Source organism: Rhipicephalus sanguineus, unplaced genomic scaffold, assembly GCF_013339695.2.
Source record: "Rhipicephalus sanguineus isolate Rsan-2018 unplaced genomic scaffold, BIME_Rsan_1.4 Seq876, whole genome shotgun sequence".
Taxonomy (NCBI): domain Eukaryota; kingdom Metazoa; phylum Arthropoda; class Arachnida; order Ixodida; family Ixodidae; genus Rhipicephalus; species Rhipicephalus sanguineus.
This window is the reverse complement of record NW_023616191.1, coordinates 8,881-28,906: the sequence shown is the minus strand read 5'-3', so window position 1 is coordinate 28,906 and position 20,026 is coordinate 8,881. Positions and strand designations below refer to the sequence as shown.

Below are 20,026 nucleotides of genomic sequence, written 5' to 3'. Positions count from 1 at the left end.
ACAGTTTCATCTTGACAACGCCGACTGCTGTCTTCGTCGACGTCACGACCACGTGACAATATTTTAGGTGGTCCCATGTTATTCGTATCACCAAGGTTTCACTGTAGATAGATAGATAGATAGATAGATAGATAGATAGATAGATAGATAGATAGATAGATAGATAGATAGATAGATAGATAGATAGATAGATGTTATGCACAGTAATGAAAAGCGGGAAAGGCAAAGGTGCGCTATTTTAAATCTACGGTTCCATCTGAAGTGACGAGTCCGCCGGTACTTGAAATATGAGCTCGTTACTAGACAGTGACACAAAAAGGCAGTGACACTAGACAGTGACACAAAACATCTCGGATTTTGTTCATGAATGTAGTAGGTGCTTGTCCCTGTCTTCTTGTGTCCCTGTTTAGTAACGCGCTCGTATTTCAAGTATTATGAGTCACCGACTCGCACAATCAGCCATTCTGTCGAGGACGGCGGGCTGTTATCGCTGGCTCTAATCTTGGAAAAACAGGGCCGCGAGCTTCCAAAGTCTCGGAGCAGTGTTTGCTTTGCTCTTTTCACTGTTGGGAGCACTTGGTGTTTTGACGCGCGTAGTGCTGCTTATTACAACTTTCTGGCATTGCTTAGAACAACTGCTAGGGGATCGCGAAATTTCCGTTGCATTAGGGCTCTGTAATATTTGTAAAGAAATATGGCACAGGATACAAGAAAAGTTAAGACTGGAAAGCAGCAGCTGTCATCGGGTGAGTACCGGTCCAATCCTCACTACTTCGTTTTATGGTTGATTGTGAAATATAGCTACAAAATCACTGGAGGACAGCCGAGGGCAGGAATACCTCACTGGAGGACACTCCTTCGCTTGAAGACCACATGACGCCATTGAAGATCATGGCGTCATATCAAGCGAAGGGCGGCATCACAAATATTGCTTAAAGTTGCGCGCAACTTTAAGATTACCTGAGGAGAGCGCGCATCTGGATAGTTTGTCATTTATGAACCTCAAAGGGACACTAAAGAGAAAGAATGAATTGGTTTAGATTGATAAAGTGTGTTTGGAGAACTCTTGTGTAGTTTATTTCGCCACCATTGGTTTATTATTAGAGGAGAAAACCAAATTCAAAGTTTCATTTTTAAATTACGCGCCGAACTTTGTAATTCGTGACGTAAAAGGTTTCAAAGAGCATTTAACGCATTTCGGCGCCATTGGCTAGACGAAATTTCCGCAAACTCGTTATGTCAAGTCTCTCGGCCCCTCAGACGACAATGTACTTCGATTTAACCGATTAGGAACTGCGTAGGCCCAAGCAGGCGCCGTCAAAAACATGTGACGTCACGGCAAATGGTGCGGGAATTCCAAGGTGGCGTCGCCACCTGCATTTTCTTTTTAAGCGTTTTCTCGCTTATTAAGCGTCTTCTCGCAGCAAGCGTGGTGTTCTTGGTATCGTGGAAGACTACTTTACTAATGCGAGAAAAATCGTTTTGCTCTTTAGTGTCCCTTTAAGACTATGGCGCTTTCCCGGCTTCTGTGTCTGGGAGGATATGAGCTATACATTTGCAAGCGAGCGTATTGTCACGGCTTTTATATTAACTGTTACGGTTTTACGTCCCAAAATGATGTAGTGATTAGTGGAGGGCTCCTGAAATTTCGAACAACTGGGGTTCTTTAAAGGGGTCATGAACCACTTTTCCAAGTAATGATCTAATGACTTCAGTATCGGGGTTTACCGCCTCCCGAATCGATTGCCCCAAAAATTTCTCGAATCCATCAATAATGAGCGGAGTTACGGGGGTTTGGCGTACGCTCTCAGCGCTTTCTCTCTTTTCTCGTCCCAACGAGCGCACTGGAAGCTACACAGGGAGGGATGACACGGGGGAAAAGAAGTTACGTCAGCGCGCGTCATGAAACGCGATCGCTCTCCCGCTGTGATTCGCGTGCGCGAGTGCGGCTACCGTGTACTGAGGAGTGCGGCGCCGGCAAGTGGCGGCACCCCGTGGCAAGAAGCGCATCTGACCCGAACACCGCTCTCGATTTATATCGGCTGTCGGCCAATGAGGATGCTGTGCCTTTTGCGACGTGGAGATGCAGATTGCGACGTCAACAGGCAGACGCCCCGCCCACCGACGAGAGTGAGAACCGGCCTCTGTTTGAATAAAGGGCGCCTGAGAAAACAGCAACTTCGCGTTCCGCTTGTAGCCTTTACGTGGCGTGCAGTTGGCTAAGCAGTTCATGGTCGTGTCAGCTTTCCGCATGATGTGTTTTCTTCAACAAGCCCAAGGGGTGCTTCATTACCCCTTTAACGTGCACCTAAATGTAAGTACACGGGCCTCAAGCATTTTCTCCTCCACGGAAAATGCGGCCGCCGCGGTCGGCATTCGATCCCGTCTGACGGCTGTTAAATCGGCGGTTTATTCTTAAATGCCACGCGGGGGGATGAAAAAAGCTTCGCTGGCGATGAGAATTAGTACACACAAACAAAAAAAGATGGAAGGCGTATTTAACGCCTTGTATTAAATGAAGAGTCAATGCCCTATTTGTTCCGAGTACCTCGCGCACGCCGACTCATATTTGAACCAAATGACATCGTTTTTCTTCTCTGTTACGACAACAATTCAACCATAATTTTTCTTTACGCAGGGGTGCAAGGAGATGAACGCCTTCGTTTTCTCACGCATACGCTGCTTCCTTTGACTATCATGCTGCTTGTGCCAAACGTCGTGGTGTGCCTCATCTCCTTCGTGGTCTCTCACAGCTCATCCTCGGCAAAGGCCCTCGAGCTTGGGTTCACAAATTTCTGGATCGAATCCTGGACGGTTCAAACATTTCTAACTCTGGAAACGTGGGCCTTTATTGGCGCGTACACAGCTTACAGCGGCCTCTCACTATTACTGATTCCCGGTAGTACTTATTACGGCCCACCAACGTCGACGGGGCACAGGCCTGTGTATCGGAAGAGCGGCTTCACCTATTACGTCATCACTATGAGCATAGCGGCTTTCATTCTCTTAGTCATCAACGTTCCTTGTCAGACCGTGTACAGGAGGATGCCCGGATTTGCTGTCGCTCTAGTACTGTTCGCCTCCATAATTTCGCTGCTTCTGTACGTAAAGGGACGAACGTGTCCTTCGCCAGGAGAGCACGGACCAACAGGAAGCGTAGTGTTCGACTTCTACTGGGGTCTAGAGCTGTACCCTCGCATCGCGGAGCGTCTGGACGTTAAACAGTGGACGAACTGCCGCTTCGGAATGATGATGTGGCAGCTGCTGGTGTTGGTCGGATGGAAGGCTCAAGTCGAGGCGACCGGCTGGAATTGGTGTGTGGCGTCTACGTCTATGTTGCAAACGGTGTACATCGCCAAGTTTTTCTGGTGGGAAGACGGCTACATGCAGACCATTGACATCACTGTAGACAGAGCAGGTAGGCAAGCTATCTTTTTTAGTGCTGCTGCAAAGTGTGAGTGTTTCTAGATTAATTTAACTTTGCTTTATACATAGAGATTAAAGACCGGGAACACTGTGAGTATTCTGAGCATCCTCATAAAGTTCATTGCGCGGCTCGTCGTTGTAACAAACGCTTTATCTGGCCGAGTGGTTTCATACTTGATACGGTAGGTAAGGCGCAAAACTCACCACTAAGAAAAACGAGATGCAGAAAACAGCGCTGAATTTCAACTCATTTTATTCCTCAACTCATTTTAAAGGCCGTCATGGCATTGCATGTGAACAACAAAAACGTTTTTAGATGCGAAGCATCTTATGGCGTAGTTCAATCTGGTGGTGGTGGTGGTGTGCGGCGTGACCACCCTTACTACGCATGCACAAACCCTCTCCGCACACCTCCTCTCCACACACCTCTTCTCCACTCCCCCTCTCTACTTCCCGCCTCTCACGAACCTCATTCTCTCCTGCGCGACGCCGCGATGAGCGCTAGCGCATGCGCGTCCCCTCCCCCTCTCCCTCTTCTCCTACGCTCCCCCGCTCTCGCTCGCCTGTCGTCCGCGTTCCCCGCTCTCCCTGTGAGAATTAACGTCCAGGCTAGAGGGAAGACACGACGTGCGTAGCGTTCCTCTTCACGTTCCACGACGTGAGGTCGGTAGCATGCCCAACGAACGCCAACGGAACGCGATCGTGCAAATGCTCCTCCTTGGCATCGCCTCATTGTCCCCTTTAGCGGGAGATGGTTAGAATAACAGAGAGCTGAGCTAGTTGGTAGGACAGGGAGTGCAAACACGGACACAGGAAAAAAGTCAGGGCACCAAAAACGCCGTGGTGTCTTTGGCGTTTGTGCAGTTCTGACTTGTAACAGAATAGAAAGTTGGGCGAGTTGGTGTATATTCATATTTAAAGAAGAGCGGCGCACAAAAAGACGGAGACAAAGAAGAGAACCACACACAGCGCTGCGAGAACCACATGCAGCGCTGTGTGTGGTTCTCTTCCTTGTCTCCGTCTTTTTGTGCGCCGCTTTTCTTTAAATATGAACAGTCCTGACTTCTTTCTTGTGTCCGTGTTTCCAAGCCCTGTCTTTTTAGAATGAGAGATGATGTAATTCTTTTCCTCGGTATTTTAGTAGTTCACGAATTCTTCCTGCTACACTATATACAGCTGTCAAAAAGATTACACCATCTCCCGCTAAAGGGGACCATGAGGCGAGGCGGAGCCGGAGCACTTGCATGATCGCGTTCCGTTGGCGTTGGTTGGGCATGCTACCGACCTCGCGTTTTTTGGGGTGGCAATAGGTGTTTGCGCAACGTGACGTTCACTAGCCGCCAGTTTTTACCTCATCATCATCATCATCATCATCATCATCAGCCTGTCTACGCCCACTGCAGGGCAAAGGCCTCTCCCATGTTCCGCCAATCAACCCAGTCCTGTGCTTTCTGCTGCCACGTAATACCTGTTTTAACTGGTGCCACCTAATTTGCAGTTATTTTTCATGGTTTTCTGATAATATCGTGTCGACGAAATGAGTACATGCAGTGCACGATCAGGTGATTAATTTTTGTCTACAAACGGCGCCGCTGTTGCCATAAAACAGATAAAACGGCACTATAGCAAACGTTAGCCGAAATGGGAATTTGATCACCTTATAAGCACCAAAAACCTCCTATGCCCCAATCACTTACTCCTTCAAGAGGAGTGAACAATGTCTTATACTCCCGTTGGTAAGTGACGAAGTATACAGCACACTCGAGGTTAGGGCAAGTTGGTGATGAAGCACACTTGATGAAAATTAAGCGCGATAGACGGGACACAAAATACAGCACGCAGCAGCCGGACATTTCGCATGCCTAAATTAATCAGCAGCACATTCCTGCCAACTGCTGCGGCGTCCCGATACGCGAGTTGGGCGTAACAATGGCGGATAGTGCAAGAAAATCGGTTGTGGCGCTGAGAACCCCTTCAAAGAATGTCTTTACCTGTACGGAGTGGCGTGCGAGGAGGACATCGGGGGCACCCTAGGTTGCAGTACTTACCAGGTTCCAAGAAAAGCCAGGGAGGGTGTCGTGCTTCGTCGGGGGGCGGAAACAGCAGACGAAGGAAGAATCCGGAAGCAGAAGTGAAAGGGGTTTATTCCGTGCAATCGCGTAGTGCATGACTACGTTTATATAACGAACTGTCCCGATAGTCGAGTAGCTGTTAACTCCTCTAGCGGTTTCCGGCCACTTTGAGTGGGCATCTGCAACTACCAAAAAGGTAGTTCCCCGGAAAGGTACCGCGAAGTACAAGTGAATTCGTCTCCACGGTGCTGTCGGCCATGCCCAGGGATGCAGAGGTGCCTTACATGAATCATTCCGTTCCCAAGCAACCACAGATATCCCTCAGGAATCCAATATATATCCGTTTCGGATGTAATGGATATCCAGTGATCCGTAAATATCCGCTAGAGCTCAATCGGAGGTCCGACAGATGTTGAAAAAACGTTTTTGCAGATTCACAGGATATCCAGAACGAGATCCTGTCGTGGACATATTATGGACCTTATGCTTATGTTGTGCCTGAATGTACAGTGCTCACAGGTTGAAACAACAAGCACAAAGCAACACTCAAATAAGGAAGAGACACGTGCACAGGAAGGGTGGCTACGTGTCTGTTCCTTACTCGAGCATTCCTTTACATTTGTTCAGATGCCCAAGTTAAGTTGTCAGCAACTAGCCCAAGTGTCTGCGTCAGAATAACGACTGGTATGCACAACTGCTCGTGTTAAGTGCGTTATGTTGCTACAAACGCAGCTGCCAAAAGTAATATTTCCTCTGATATTTCCTCTGATAAAGTTGAATTTACACCAATACGACACGAACTGAAGATGCTAGAAATGAAATTGCATTCATAACATAGCTTTAAATTGCACAGTTTCAACCTGTGAGCGCTGAACAATGCCTAAGTGTGATGGAAAGCATAAGGGTGCGGGCCAGAGCGACTCACCAAGAAAGGCAATTGAAACCCAAGTGCACTCAGGCAAGTAAATTATATATATATTTAAAGATAAATAAAATACAAAACAAGACAATGCAAACACAATACAAAACTATTCACAGGCATTTCGTGTAAACGCAAGGCAGTGACATTTTCATAGGTCTTCAGTAATGCTGTGCAGGTTTTTTAAATGAAGTAGAAGGCCTGCAGAAGAAGCATATACTAGTTCTTATTTCAGTCATTTGGGCTGCCATATGTGCAGTTACACAACTAAACTGTTTACTGGCAGTTAGGTCATATTGCTACATGCATATTGCCAGCCCCTCGAACCATGCGCGTGTGCGCCGGACGAAGAGAAGGAAGATCTCTCTCCGCTCGGGCTCTGAGCTGAACCGGTCAGCGCTGCAACCGCTACTGTAAATATATCGTGTAAATAGTCTACGGACTACAGTCTACCGAGTCGTCATTCACGTAACAGTATAATAGAACAATCAAGCGAACAAGTCAATATTATATTTCGATTAGTAAGGGGTATACATGAAAATATTTTAGTGTACGTGGTACCTCAATGATGTTTCTGGGTTCTAAACCTAGCAGTGGATTCTCGATTATTCCTCCCCCGGATTCGCGACGACCCGCATTTCACGACGAATCGGTTTGGTCCCGGCAAAATCCCCATAGAAATAACGTATTAAAAACCTTCGTTATACGACGCAATTTTACACCGACCCCGCATCTTACGGCGACTTCCTGATTCTGTCCGAGAAAAAAAAAAATCAGCTTCTTTATCGTATCTGAACGCTGACCAAGTGCTTAATTTTTTTTGTCCTTCGAAATTATGTATAAATGGTATCCTCATAACGAAGGAATGCTTTTGCAACAGTCCCAGTGTCTTTGCGAGCGTTACTCTTTCATCGGAATATCTCGGGCAGAAAAGGAGAACGTGGTATAACACGGCAAACACAAACAGAAGATTTTCAAGCATCCGCCTCCATGTGAACCCCTTGACTTCTGTGCGCTTTCTCACTTTTGGCTATAGTTTCTGTTTCTTTTTTTTAACATATGTCTTCTTTAACATATGCTCGCAGATAGATGATGAATGGTCAAGTGAAAATACACCATGAAGGACTGATAATAATTGAGATTTGATTTGTGACAACATTCCTTAATCCAATAATGCCAAAAGAGTTAAATAAACAGTATATATTTTAGCTTCGCCGCTCTAGATAGCCTAATTTTATTAGGAAAATGGCAGAAAATTCATGTCTAGGACTTGCTGCTACAAAAATTGGTGTGTCGCATTCTCGCGACACTGAGCGTTTCGTCCACTTCACTACGCAAAGGAGCGTACTGCCAAGAGAAATGGAAAGAATGTTACAGGGATGTTTCACGCATGATAACTTATTGCTAAGAAAACAAACTTTGACATATGCCAGTACTCGAGGAGCCAGATGTTGTTGTTGAAGCGGACACGAGTCGAAACAGTCTTAGCTGTTCTTGACGCACTTTGTCAAGGCACGCCGAGTTCTTTGTGGCCAGAGTGGTACACAATATTCAGCAACGCAAACCGGTTATTGAACTAAGTCCAGTTCAGACCTCTTCACTCACATACGCAATTTTCAAAACGTGTCCAATGACTCCTTCATCTGGCTCCAAATGTATACAAGGTTGATCTCGCGAGTGTACGTGTCAGAGTAGTCAACAAGTGCTCGATGAGTCGCCAAGGGGAAAGAAAAAATCATGTTCTTTCGTTTCTGAGCTTCGCCAGAGGCACACTGCCTGAGATACAAAGAAACCTTGAACGCATCCATTTGCTCGTCTGCGCACAACGCTCGACCCTGAAGGGAGCCATCTAAAACTTCGAAAGTGAAAAGTCAATAACAGGGCGCTACTTCAAAAGACTGTCCTCTGTGAGGGTCATCTGCTGAGGGCGTGTGGTCACGGTTATTGAAGCGCAGGCTGGATTTGATCTCGACGTAGCGATTGCGTGTCAACGAAACAGCCATCAGAGGAGCTCGTTTCCGTCCTTTAAAACGGGCGAGTTCTCGACGAGTTATATTTGGACTTCATAGTTGCTGTACCTGAAAACTGCTCATGCTCGAGCCTCGACGAGAGGAGCGGCTTGTTGGCCGAGTTTACTTGGACAGGTTCTCTTGCACACGTTCAAGAAATGGCTGTTCAAATAACTGGCACAAATACTCAGTGGGAGGCGTTCGCATTATTACTCTTCGGTAAACAACTTTTCTTTGGAGGCACTCCTTTTTACAGTGGAGCGTATTTTTTTTATTTTGCTTGTTTTAATCGCAACATTTTTCTTGAGTTAGACATGGGCGGACGGTTGAACTAAATTTCATCTTTGACTCACGGGGGTTTACATTTGCGGAGTGCAGGAGTACTACCACTCGTCGTCCTCAATATCTTCGGGGCAGCCGTCGCTGTTCTTGTCATTCTGTGGCAAACGTGCTCCTCAGTTTTGTTGACCAGCGATACTTTCCGCCATATTACCTGTTACCTTGCGCGTGCAACTGCAGAGTACTCTAAGTGGGTTAGAACAACTAAAAACGTTTCGATAACGTTTCCTTAAGCATACTGGCTCACATTATACACACCTTGAAATCAGCGACGTTGTACTAACGTGCCGACTAATGGGATGCTAGACGCGATATTCGAAAATGAAATCTGTGGCCTCGCTTCCTCATCAGTAGTTATCAATGTTTTTTTCTGCAGAACTCGTCTTTATAAAATAGTTCTAACTAACATCTTACTGACATAAGCTGATTTGGCGTAGCTTCTTAGTAACCCGTCGACAGTTCACCTGAACAAGTCCTTTCAAAATTCGCGACTACGCCTTGCATAGACTACGAGATCAAACGCATGCTCCCTCGCTTCATTTAACGACTTATCTAGGGCACTGAGAATTTCGCGGTCTTTTTCATGTGTTCCGAGAACATTAGCGCGGGATTCAAACTTGTGCATTAGGGCGCACGTACTTCATCCTGCTGCCGTTTACGTCGTTCGGCATTCGTCAAGAGCTCGCAGCGCAAAGCATACTAGAACGAGTTAACAACAACGCTGCGAGAGGAGAACGAAATCATAATAAAAAGGAAAATAAACGCGTACATTTTATTTTGCCGTCGTTAAATATAACCTGCTTCGGCTGCCAACGCGGAGCGTCGGCCACCATTAAGTCGCGCTCTTTGAAAGTACCGCCGATGTCGTTTGCGTTTTCCGTGTAAGCTTTAATAATAAGCTCTGCGTGGGGGTCACCTTTTTTTTTTTCTTTCATGGTATTTATTCGAAAGAGAAATGGCACGCATGAAATTTAATACAGACAGAGAACTAATATGTCCCCTCTGTTCGTATCGCGACACAATCAGAAGCACGTACCCATAAAGAATTCACAATGATCTCTGAAGCGAATACATCAGGTAACGGCGCGTGAGTCGGCTTGGCGCATGTTTACCTCACAATGCCCTTTCTTCCACGTGTGGCTGCCTCATCTCTAACTGTACTCCAGAACCTTTGGGGATATTAATCCTGTAAAGGGTACTTTGCCGCGCAAAGAGTGTTACAACGGGTAAGCTTACTTGCAGGCAGAAAAAAATTCATATTAATTTTATTTACGTGCGCTGAATTTAGGAAAAAGAAATAATATCTTGATGATGTGCCCATGGGCGTGCGCAGAGTTCCTCATTAGGGGGTTGGGGGGGCAAAGCTTAATCGCAGCGCTCCCCCCTCCCCCGTTGGTGAGTCCAAAACACAACATGCTTCACGATGTAAGAAAAAACGAGAATGAAAACAGTTCTTGGAATTCAACATGAGGGGCCTTCGGCCCCCATTATCCTCAAAAACCTGCGTGGTCATAACCCTGCTCCTTAAGCAATGACGGGACAGGTCAAATGAATAATGGTATGTGGCAGGCTACTCCCCCCCCCCCCCCCCCGCCTCCCCCGCGTGCGCACGCCTATGGATGTGCCCCTATTACAACGCAGTTATACGCGCGCGTGTAGTATAGGTAAACACAGATAACGTTTGAACGACGAACGTTAGAACATCACTTCCAGAATAATGAACGACGCGAGGGCTACGTTTTCTACATTTCATTTATGATATGTCGCACACAAAAAGAAACAAAGAAAACAGTTTCTTGTCATTACGTCTCATATTTACCGCTCTATTCACACGAAGGAGAAATCCGCGGGGGACACGGGGGGATTGCGGATCGCGTGACCGCGACGTCACGGATTAGTTCAAGGGCGCGACACCTCCGCGCCTCCTCGGAGGAGACGGGGACCTTTTCCCCGACAGGACAAACGATCTCCCGGTGGTGGGAGACATAGTGAAATTTCGGGCTCTTGTTTGGCCACATTGTTGCACTTGCTCCTGCAGAGAGCGGCAGTGGGTGTCCAGTCCGCAGCTGGTCGTCTGCAGCTGGTGAAACGGGCGGTACAGGCCACCAGAGTAGTCTGGTAACACTGGTCTCCCCTTCCGTTCGCCTCGTCAGTGTGAGTGGGATCATTTGCGGGGAAATCTCCTCGCGAGCTCGCCTTTATCCCCCGAGGATTTGTGCCCCGTGTGAATATCGCTTTACGCTCGGTGTAATTGCCACTTAAGCTCTTCAGAACGTGGCAATCGTTTAGGTAATATTTTTTTTTAATTTTCTAACTACCGCACCTATTCCTGTGCCTGTTACACTCCATTACACCCAGCGTCAGTCAGGAGGCGCTGTAAAGCAGCATGAACACTGCTCGAGTGAAGCTTCCATAATTAATCGACCCGGCAACCCGTAGAGAGAGGTGACGACGAAGAACGAATTAGCTTCATTCTCATCCGTGAACAAGCACTCTTAGCAAGATAAGACGGGGCGAGTTGAAACAGAAACTTCGTCCCACGGCCCATAAGTTCCACGAATTTATGCACACACATGGCATGTTAACACTCACGCCCACGCTCCACTCAAGTAGCGCAAGTACGTTGAACTTTTCTACGAATACTTACGTAAGTGTGAAAAATAAAAAAGGGGTGTGACGCAAGCCTCCTTGCAGTACGAAATATTGGATAACCATCGAAAGAAATCGATAACTGAATGAAGAAAAACACAGTTTTTGCTATGAATGCGGGAGAGGGTTTTGCTGTTACATAAAACGGAAGCTCCAGTGGAACGTTGTCATCGATATACCAGTTAAAAATATGGATTCAAAGTCAAAGTCAAAGTCATTTATTATTCTATTATACATAAAAATGGGGATACAGAAAAATGTACAGACGATGGTCCCATAGTCGAAGACCATGGGACCCTCGTCTATATTAAACCTGGGACCCTCTATATTCAACGGGCCCTCTATACGTCCTAATTAATACTATGGGACCCTCGTCAGATTAAACAACATGACGGTTCTAGGTCAGCTAATGATAATTTGTCCAGCATATGTACAGGTGCCTACAGTAAGATTCTAAAAATAGCTAGAAAAAAATAGGAATAAACACTGTTGCGTTTGTTTTCCCACACTCACTCACACGCACGCGCACACACACTAACACGCACGCAAACTCGCACGCAAGCGCAAGTACTTCGAATAAGGCAAGGTTAACTCTCAGATTGCAAGAGGTACGGTTAACTGAGAAACAAGGAACAGGAGAGAGGGGAAACAAAATGCACGAATAAGCAAGCGGTGATGTTTCGTAAAAGGTTACGTTTAAATTAGCGATTGTGTGGCGAGACTGAAGACATTCGTTCCCTCTTATCCGTGTTACCTTTGAAGTGGTACCGACACGAAAATCTTTAGTTGTCGTTTGCTTGCGTCAAATGAAAGGCCAAGCCCTCAATAGCCCAGAAAATGTGCTGGTATGCGTGAACGCACCCTAGAAAATCCATTACAATATGTTTTTAAAAGCCAGTCTTGGTCCTTACTGTACCCTGACGTCACGACAGGTATGAGCTTCTCGTTATGTGCTTGCTCAAGATATCGTGACGTTTCCACGGCCGCTCCACTCCATGGCTACGTTGGTGACGCACAAGTGGCCATTTTGAATATTTTGGTATCTGACGTAATCACAACTGGTCACACTGGCGCGTGAAGTCACGAAAATTGACACTGTAGCCTGACGTCACGCTAGTGGCGATGTCAGTAGGTGAGCCACGCCAAAACTTACTTTTATGTCAAAATGAAATATCAGCATTCACTTAGCTTCATACTTACTCAGAGCCGTCTCTGTATACAGGAGATTTGTATGACCGAGTAAACTCAGCCTTGAAAATTGGCGTCAGTATACCCCTTTAAATTAAATGAAAATCTATGAGTGAGGAAGATTAATGAGCGAAAGCTTGCGAAGTAACGAAGTGAAGCCACAAAAGATAACTTTTAATACTTCTTGCACAAATAGCTTGCTGACGCTTTTCTCTGTGATGACCGACGTTTGCCGCATTTTGTAAGAACAACGTCAGTGTTACACTATATAACGCGTAAGCATAGACCATGCTGTTGCGTTTCTCAATGCCGCTGTGGTTTTCTGAGGCAACAATGTAGCATTTCGACACGGGATAAATCTTAGCAGGTAATATGCTTCACGGGCATTCGTATCAAAACACGTTTCTTGGTTCTCCCATATAGATATTTCTTGCTTATATATGCTGCGTCTATACATGCTATAACATCTACAATTTCATTCCTTTTGCGAACAAAATAGAGAAAAAACGTATCTGCCAACTAGATTAATTTAAATCCTCTGCAGATACAGAAAACACATCCCTGACTTTCTTTTCTTACACTTGTTAGCGCTGTCTGAAAAGTTCAAATAATCTATTAAGGTGATAGCTTTCAAAAGCTCGTTTCGCAGAAATTCCGGCGCCGGTGAGCGATAATTCGAAGTAGATGCAAATAAATAAATAATAAAAAATATAGGTTCTAGTGCTAACCGAACCCAGGACTTCTGCGCGGCAAGCATGTGTTCCGCCACAGAGCCACTCCATTTTTCTTTCTTTCATTCTTTCATGGTATTTATTACAATGCATAATTAAAATGATCACAAACGTTATGACGTAGTGTTGCATTCACTCAGAGACTATAATCGCACAAGCACTACTAGACAACCATTCAAAGGCTAATACATGAAGTGTACAAGTTTAGAAAAAACAGGAAATGTCCTACAAAATCTGTCGTACGTAGAGGCTGGCAAGGATGAGCACCTGACCAAGATGGGAACCCGCCCGGTCTGATGTTAAGTTCTTCATAATTATCCTTGAGATGAACAGTCATACTTGTATAACTGCCTCCGACAAAAACCCTATACTAATGTCATGTAATGCGTGGAGTCTCCTTAACGAATGTAATGTTGCGTGGCACAAGCGTAGAATCGCGCCAGGCCTCAAGACATGTGAATTCCACAATGAGTGAGGGGTTTAAAGGCCCATCCATTGCAAAGCGCTCAGACATATTTAATCATCATCAGCAAAAGCATCAACAAAGTGAACAGCTGCGTGGGCTCGCGTATTGCCTTACGGACGCGTAGTGGGTACTTCGCTGATTCACAAAACGAAGAAATATGCAGTGGTCACTTCGCAACTGTACTTGCAGTACGCATTCTAGGATAGTTTTAAACGGCCAAAGTTACTCGCACAGACGTTCCTTTCCATAGGGCATGGCTGAGGATGTCCACCGAGAGGCGAAGCGAGGCTGCCGATTGAGAAGGCGACGCGAACGGGGCCCGATTACGCTATCGCGTTCTACTCTTGAGGCGAAGTTCAAGCGACATCCAACTTTTAAACGCGCAGAGACTTTCCCCACGAAATACTCTCGCACAAAAGCTTGCCCTGACGTACTAGTTGTCTTATACCTTTAATAACATTGCAGACAGTCAAACGAGGCGACGAAGGCACGGCATCAAACAAGTTATCACAGAAACTACCACGGACATACGAATCTGTAATTTCTTTTCTTTACAGTACTCAACTATTACATTCATCCAGCTCTTCACTCTTAGTAGACTACTACTGTAGTACGTGAGTGGAAGCGTTGGAACTATAAAACCGGCTTTTTCAACCCGTATTTGTGAAGACACGTGAATGATATTGAGCGTCAAACTGAAGAAACTTCATGCAACGAGTGTGGACTTCAGTCGAAAGTAAACAAACTGAGGTATAACATCGCCATTAACGTCTCTGATGGCGTGGATGAATAGGGCTTGTTTACTAGCCTTGTTTTTTTTTTATGGTCGAGAAGTCAGGAATCGAGGAGGCTGTTTTGCAAACGACGAGCGCGCATATTTAGATGAGCTCTTCACACGCGGCTTATGCACGAGCTATCGCGCGAAAGAGTGCGTGCTGCCTTTGTGCGAAATCTCGTCTGTCCCACCATTTCTCCTTACAGCTCCACGTGCGCGATTCCACCGGCGCGGATTTTCGTGCATCTATTGAAGAGCGCTCTTCGACGATCAAAGCGGATGTTCCAGCATACCTCAGTGCTCTCATCAGCACTCGAGCTCTCATCGTGTTAAAATCCTACGCATCCAATTTGCGCCGTGATGTCTCTACAAACTTCGTCGCGTCGTTATTATACGCTTGACTTCAAAACACTCGTGTAAACGATGTGCAGATACAAGATACAGTGTTGTTTTCGCCAGCCGATTCTATTCAACATGTTTTAGGAGCACTTGGCTGCGGAGAGAAAAATAGAGAGAGACAAAAACATTTAGGAGCCCTCGCCTATCGGGGAGATGGGGGCAAGCGAAGCATTGCGTCTGCGTGCCTGACGTACTACTTTTCTTTCTTTCTTTCTTTCTTTCTTTCTTTCTTTCTTTCTTTCTTTCTTTCTTTCTTTCTTTCTTTCTTTCTTTCTTTCTTTCTTTCTTTCTTTTTTCCTTTCTTCTTTCTTTTCTTCTTCCTTTTCTTCTTTCTTTCTTTCTTTCTTTCTTTTTTCGTTTCTTCTTTCTTTCCTTCTTCCCTTTCTTCTTTCTTTCTTTCTTTCTTTCATTCTTTCTTTCTTTCTTTTTTCCTTTCTTCTTTTTCTTTCATTCTTCTTTCTTTCTCTTTCTTTCTTTTCTTTCTTTCTTTTCTTTCTTTTTCTTTTCTTCTTTCTTTCTTCTTTCTTTTTTCTTTCTTTTTCTTCCTTTCCTTTCTTTCTTTTTTCTTTCTTCCTTTCTTTCTTTCTTTCATTTTCTTTCTTTCTTTTTCTTCCTTCTTCTTTCTTCTTTTCATTCTTCTTCCTTTTTTCTTTTTCTTTCTTTTTCTTTCTTTCTTTTTTTCTTCTTCTTCTTTTTTCTTCATTCTTTCTTCTCTTCTTTTCTTCTTCCTTTCTTCTTCTTTCTTCTTTCTTTTTTCGTTTTCTTCTTTCTCTTCCTTTTCTTTCTTTCTTTTTCATCTTTCTTTCTTTCATTTTTCCTTCTTCTTCCTTTCTTTTCTTTTCTTTCATTCTTTCATTCTTTCTTTCTTTCTTTTTCTTCCTTCTTCCTTTCTTTCTTTCTTTCATTCTTCCTCTTCCTTTCTTTCTTTCTTTCATCTTCTTTCTGTTTTCCTTTCTTCTTTCTTTTCTTCTTCCTTTTCTTCTTTCTTTCTTCTTTCTTTTTTCTTTCTCTTTCTTTCCTTCCTTTTTCTTTCTTTCTTTCTTTCTTTTTTTTCTTCTCCTTTCTTTCTTCTTTTCTTCTTTCTTCTCTTTTTTTCCTTCTTCTTCCTTTCTTCTTCTTTCATTCTTTCTTTCTTTCTCTCTTTTTCTTTCTTTCTTCTTTCTTTCTTTCTTTTTCTTTCTTCTTCTTTCTTCTTCTTTTCTTCTTCTTTTCTTTCTTTTTTCCTTCCTTCTTCTTTCTTCTTTCTTTCATTCTTTCTTTCTTTTTCCTTCTTCCTTTCTTCCTTTCTTTATTCTTTCTTTCTGTTTTCCTTTCTTCTTTCTTTTCTTCTTCCTTTTCTTCTTTCTTTCTTTCTTTCTTTTTTCTTTCTTCTTTCTTTCTTCTTCCTTCTTTCTTCTTTCTTTCTTTTCTTTTTCCTTCCTTCTTTCTTTCTTTCTTTCTTTCTTCCCTTTCCTTCTCTTCTTCTTTCTTTCTTTCTTTCATTCTTTCTTTCTTTCTTTTTCCTTCCTTCTTCTTCTTTCTTTCTTTCATTCTTTCTTTCTTTCTTTCTTCCTTCCTTCTTCCTTTCTTTCTTTCTTCTTCTTTCTTTCTTTCTTTCTTTTTTTCTTCCTTTTCCTTTCTTTTTCTTTCTTTCATTCTTGTTCTTTTTCCTTCTTCTTCTTTCTTTTCCTTTTCTTCTTCTTTCTTTCTTTCTTTCTTCTTTCTCTTTCTTTCTTCTTCCTTCTTCTCTTTCTTTCTTCTTCTTTCATTCTTCTTTCTTTCTTTTTTCCTTCCTCTCTTTCTTTCTTTTCTTCTTCTTTCTTTCTTTTCTTTCTTTCTTCTCTTTCATTTTTTTTCCTTCCTTCTTCCTTTCTCTTCTTTCTTCTTCTTTCTTTCTTTCTTTTTCCTTTCTTCTTCTTTTCTTCTTCCTTTTCTTCTTTTTTCTTCTTCTTCCTTCTTTCTTTCTTTCTTTCTTCTTTTTCTTTCTTTCTTTCTTTCTTTTTTTTCCTTTTTCCTTCTTCCTTTCTTTCTTTCTTTCATTCTTTCTTCTTTCTTCTTTCTTCTTTTCTTTCTCTTCTTTTCTTCTTTCTTTCTTTCTTTCTTTTTTTTCTTCTTTCTTTTCTTCCTTTTCTTCCTTTCTTTCTTTCTTTCTTTCTTTCTTTCTTTCTCTTTTTCTTCTTCTTTCTTCTTTCTTTTCTTCTCTTTCTTCTTTCTTTCTTTCTTTTTTCTTCCTCTTTCTTCTTTCTTTCTTCTTTCTTTCTTTCTTTTTTCCTTTCTTCTTTTCTTCTTCCTTTCTTCTTTTCTTTCTTTCTTTTTTCTTCTTCTTTCTTCTTTCTTCTTCTTTCTTTCTTCTTTCCTTCTTTCTTTCTTTCTTTCATTTTCTTTCTTTCTTTTCTTCTTCCTTCTCTTATTTTCTTTCTTTCTTTCTTCTTTTCTTCTTTCTTTCTTCCTCTTTCTTCTTTCTTTCTTTCTTTCATTCTTTTTCTTTCTTTCTTTCTTTCTTCTTTCCTTTCTTTCTTTCTTTTTCTCTTTCTTTCTTTCTTCTTTCCTTTCTTCTTTCTTCTTTCCTTTCTTTTCTTTTTCTTCTTTCTTTCTTCTTTCTTTCTTTCTTTCTTTCTTTTTCTTTTCTTCTTCTTCTTTTTCTCTTTTCTTCTTTCTTTCTTCTTCTTTCTTTCTTTTTCCTTCCTTCTTCTTTCTTTCTTTCTTTCTTTCTTTCTTCTTTTTCTTTCTTTCCTTTCTTCCTTTCTTTTCTTCTTCTTTCTTTCTTTCTTTCTTTTCTTTCTTTTCTTCTTCTTTCTTTCTTTTCCTTCTCTTCTTTCTTTCCTTTCTTTCTTTCTTTCTTCTTCCTTCCTTCTTCCTTCTTTCTTTTTCATTCTTTCTTTCTTTTTCTTCCTTCTTCCTTTCTTTCTTTCTTCTTTCTTTCTTTCTTTCTTTCTTTTTTCCTTCCTTCTTCCTTCTTTCTTCTTCTTTCTTCATTCTTCCTCCTTCTTTTCTTCTTTCTTTCTTTCTTTCTTTCTTTTCTTTTTTTCTTTCTTTCTTCCTTTTCTTCTTTCTTTCTTTCCTTCCTTTCTTCTTTCTTTCTTTCTTTTTTTTCCTTTCTTTCTTCTTCTTCTTTCTTTCTGTTCTTTTCTTTCTTTCTTTTCTTCTTTCTTATTCTTCCTTCCTTTCTTCTTCCTTTCTTCTTTCTTTCTTTCTTTTTTCTTTCTTTTCTCTTTCTTTCTTTCTTTTCTTTTTTCCTTCCTTCTTTCTTCTTTCTTTTCTTTCTTTTCCTTCTTCTTTTTTCCTTCCTTCTTTCTTCTTTCTTCTTTCTTTCATTCTTTCTTTTTTCTTCTTTCTTTCTTTCTTTCTTTCTTTCTTTCTTCTTTTTCTTCTTCTTCTTCTTTCTTTTTCTTTCTTTCTTTTTTCCTTCCTTCTTTCTTCTTTCTTTCTTTCTTTCTTTCTTCTTCCTTTCTTTCTTTCCTTTCATTATTCTTTTTTCTTTCTTTCTTCTTCTTCTTTCCTTTTTTCTTTTTTCCTTCCTTCTTTTTCTTTCTTTCTTTCTTTCTTCTTCCTTTCTTTTCTTTCTTTCTTTCTTTTTTCCTTCCTTCTCTTCCTTTTCTTTCTTTCTTTCTTTTTCCCTTCTTCTTCTTTCTTTCTTTCTTTCTTTCTTTCCTTCCTTTCTTTCTTTCTTTTTCCTTCCTTCCTTCCTTCTTTCTTTCTTTCTTTCATTCTTTTTCTTCCTTCTTTCTTTTCTTTCTTCTTTCTTTCTTTCCTTCTTTTTCTTTCTTTCTTTTCCTTCTTCCTTTCTTTCTTTCTTCATTCTTTCTTTCTTTTTTCTTTTTTTTTCTTTCTTCTTCTTTCTTTCTTTCTTTCTTTTTCCTTCCTTCTTCCTTTCTTTCTTTCTTTCTTTATCTTTTTCTTCTTTCTTCTTTTTCCTTTTTCCTTTTTCCTTTCTTTCTTTCTTTCTTCATTCTTTCTTCCTTTTCTTCCTTTCTTTCTTTCTTTTTTCTTTTCTCATTCTTTCTTTCTTTTTCTTCCTTCTTCTTTTTTCTTTCTTTTCTTTCTTTCATTCTTTCTTTCTTTTTCCTTCTTCTTCTTTCTTTCTTTCTTTCCTTCTTTTTCTTTCTTTCTTTTTTCCTTCTCTTCTTTTTCCTTCTTTCTTTTTTCCTTCCTTCTTTTTCCTTTCTTTCTTTCTTTCTTTTTTCTTTTCTTTCTTCCTTCTTTTTCTTTCTTTCTTTCATTCTTTCTTTCTTTCTTTCTTTCTTCTTCCTTTCTTCTTTCTTCTTTCTTTATTCTTTTTTCTTCCTTCTTCCTTCTTTCATTCTTTCTTTCTTCCTTTCTTCTTTTCTTCTTCCTTTTCTTCTTTCTTTCTTTCTTTTTTCCTTCATTCTTCCTTTCTTTCTTTCTTTCTTTCTTTTTTCCTTCCTTCTTCCTTTCTTTCTTTCTTTCTTTCTTTTTTCCTTCCTTCTCCTTCCTTACTTTCTTTCTTTCTTTCTTTTTCCTTCCTTCTTCCTTTCTTTCTTTCTTTCATTCTTTCTTCCTTCTTTCTTTTTTCCTTTCCTTCTTCCTTTCTTTCTTTCTTTCATTCTTTTTTCCTTCCTTCCTTCTTTCTTTCTTTCTTTCTTTTTTCCTTCCTTCTTTCTTTCTTTCTTTCTTTCTTCCTTCTTCCTTTCTTTCGTTCATTCATTCGTTCTTTCTTTCTTTCTTTTTTTCTTCCTTCTTCCTTTCTTCTTTCTTTCTTTCTGTTTCCTTCCTTCTTCCTTTCTTTCATTATTTCTTTCTTTCTTTCTTTTTTCCTTCTTTTCTTTCTTTCTTTCTTTCTTCTTTTTTCCTTCCTTCTTCCTTTCTTTCTTTCTTTCTTTTTTCTTCCTTTCTTCCTTTCTTGCTTTCTTTCTTTCTTTCCTTCCTTCTTCCTTTCTTTCTTTTCTTTCTTTCTTTCTTTCTTTCTTTTTTCCTTCCTTCTTCCTTTCTTTCTTTCTTTCTTTCTTTCTTTCTTTTTTCCTTTCTTCTTTCTTTTCTTCTTCCTTTTCTTCTTTCTTTCTTTCTTTCTTTTTCTTTTTCCTTCTTCCTTTCTTTCTTTCTTTCTTTCCTTCCT

At 41.7% G+C, this 20,026-nt stretch overlaps 1 protein-coding gene across 1 annotated transcript; it reads left to right on the top strand.

Annotated features, from left to right (window-relative positions):
* Positions 1–577: 577 nt before the first annotated feature.
* Positions 578–3,454, top strand: LOC119378567 (uncharacterized; the record flags this gene model as incomplete). Its single annotated transcript, XM_037647655.1, has 2 exons — positions 578–746; positions 2,639–3,454. Coding segments are annotated over exons 1-2 (868 nt in total), but the record flags the coding sequence as incomplete, so codon positions are not given.
* Positions 3,455–20,026: the final 16,572 nt, after the last annotated feature.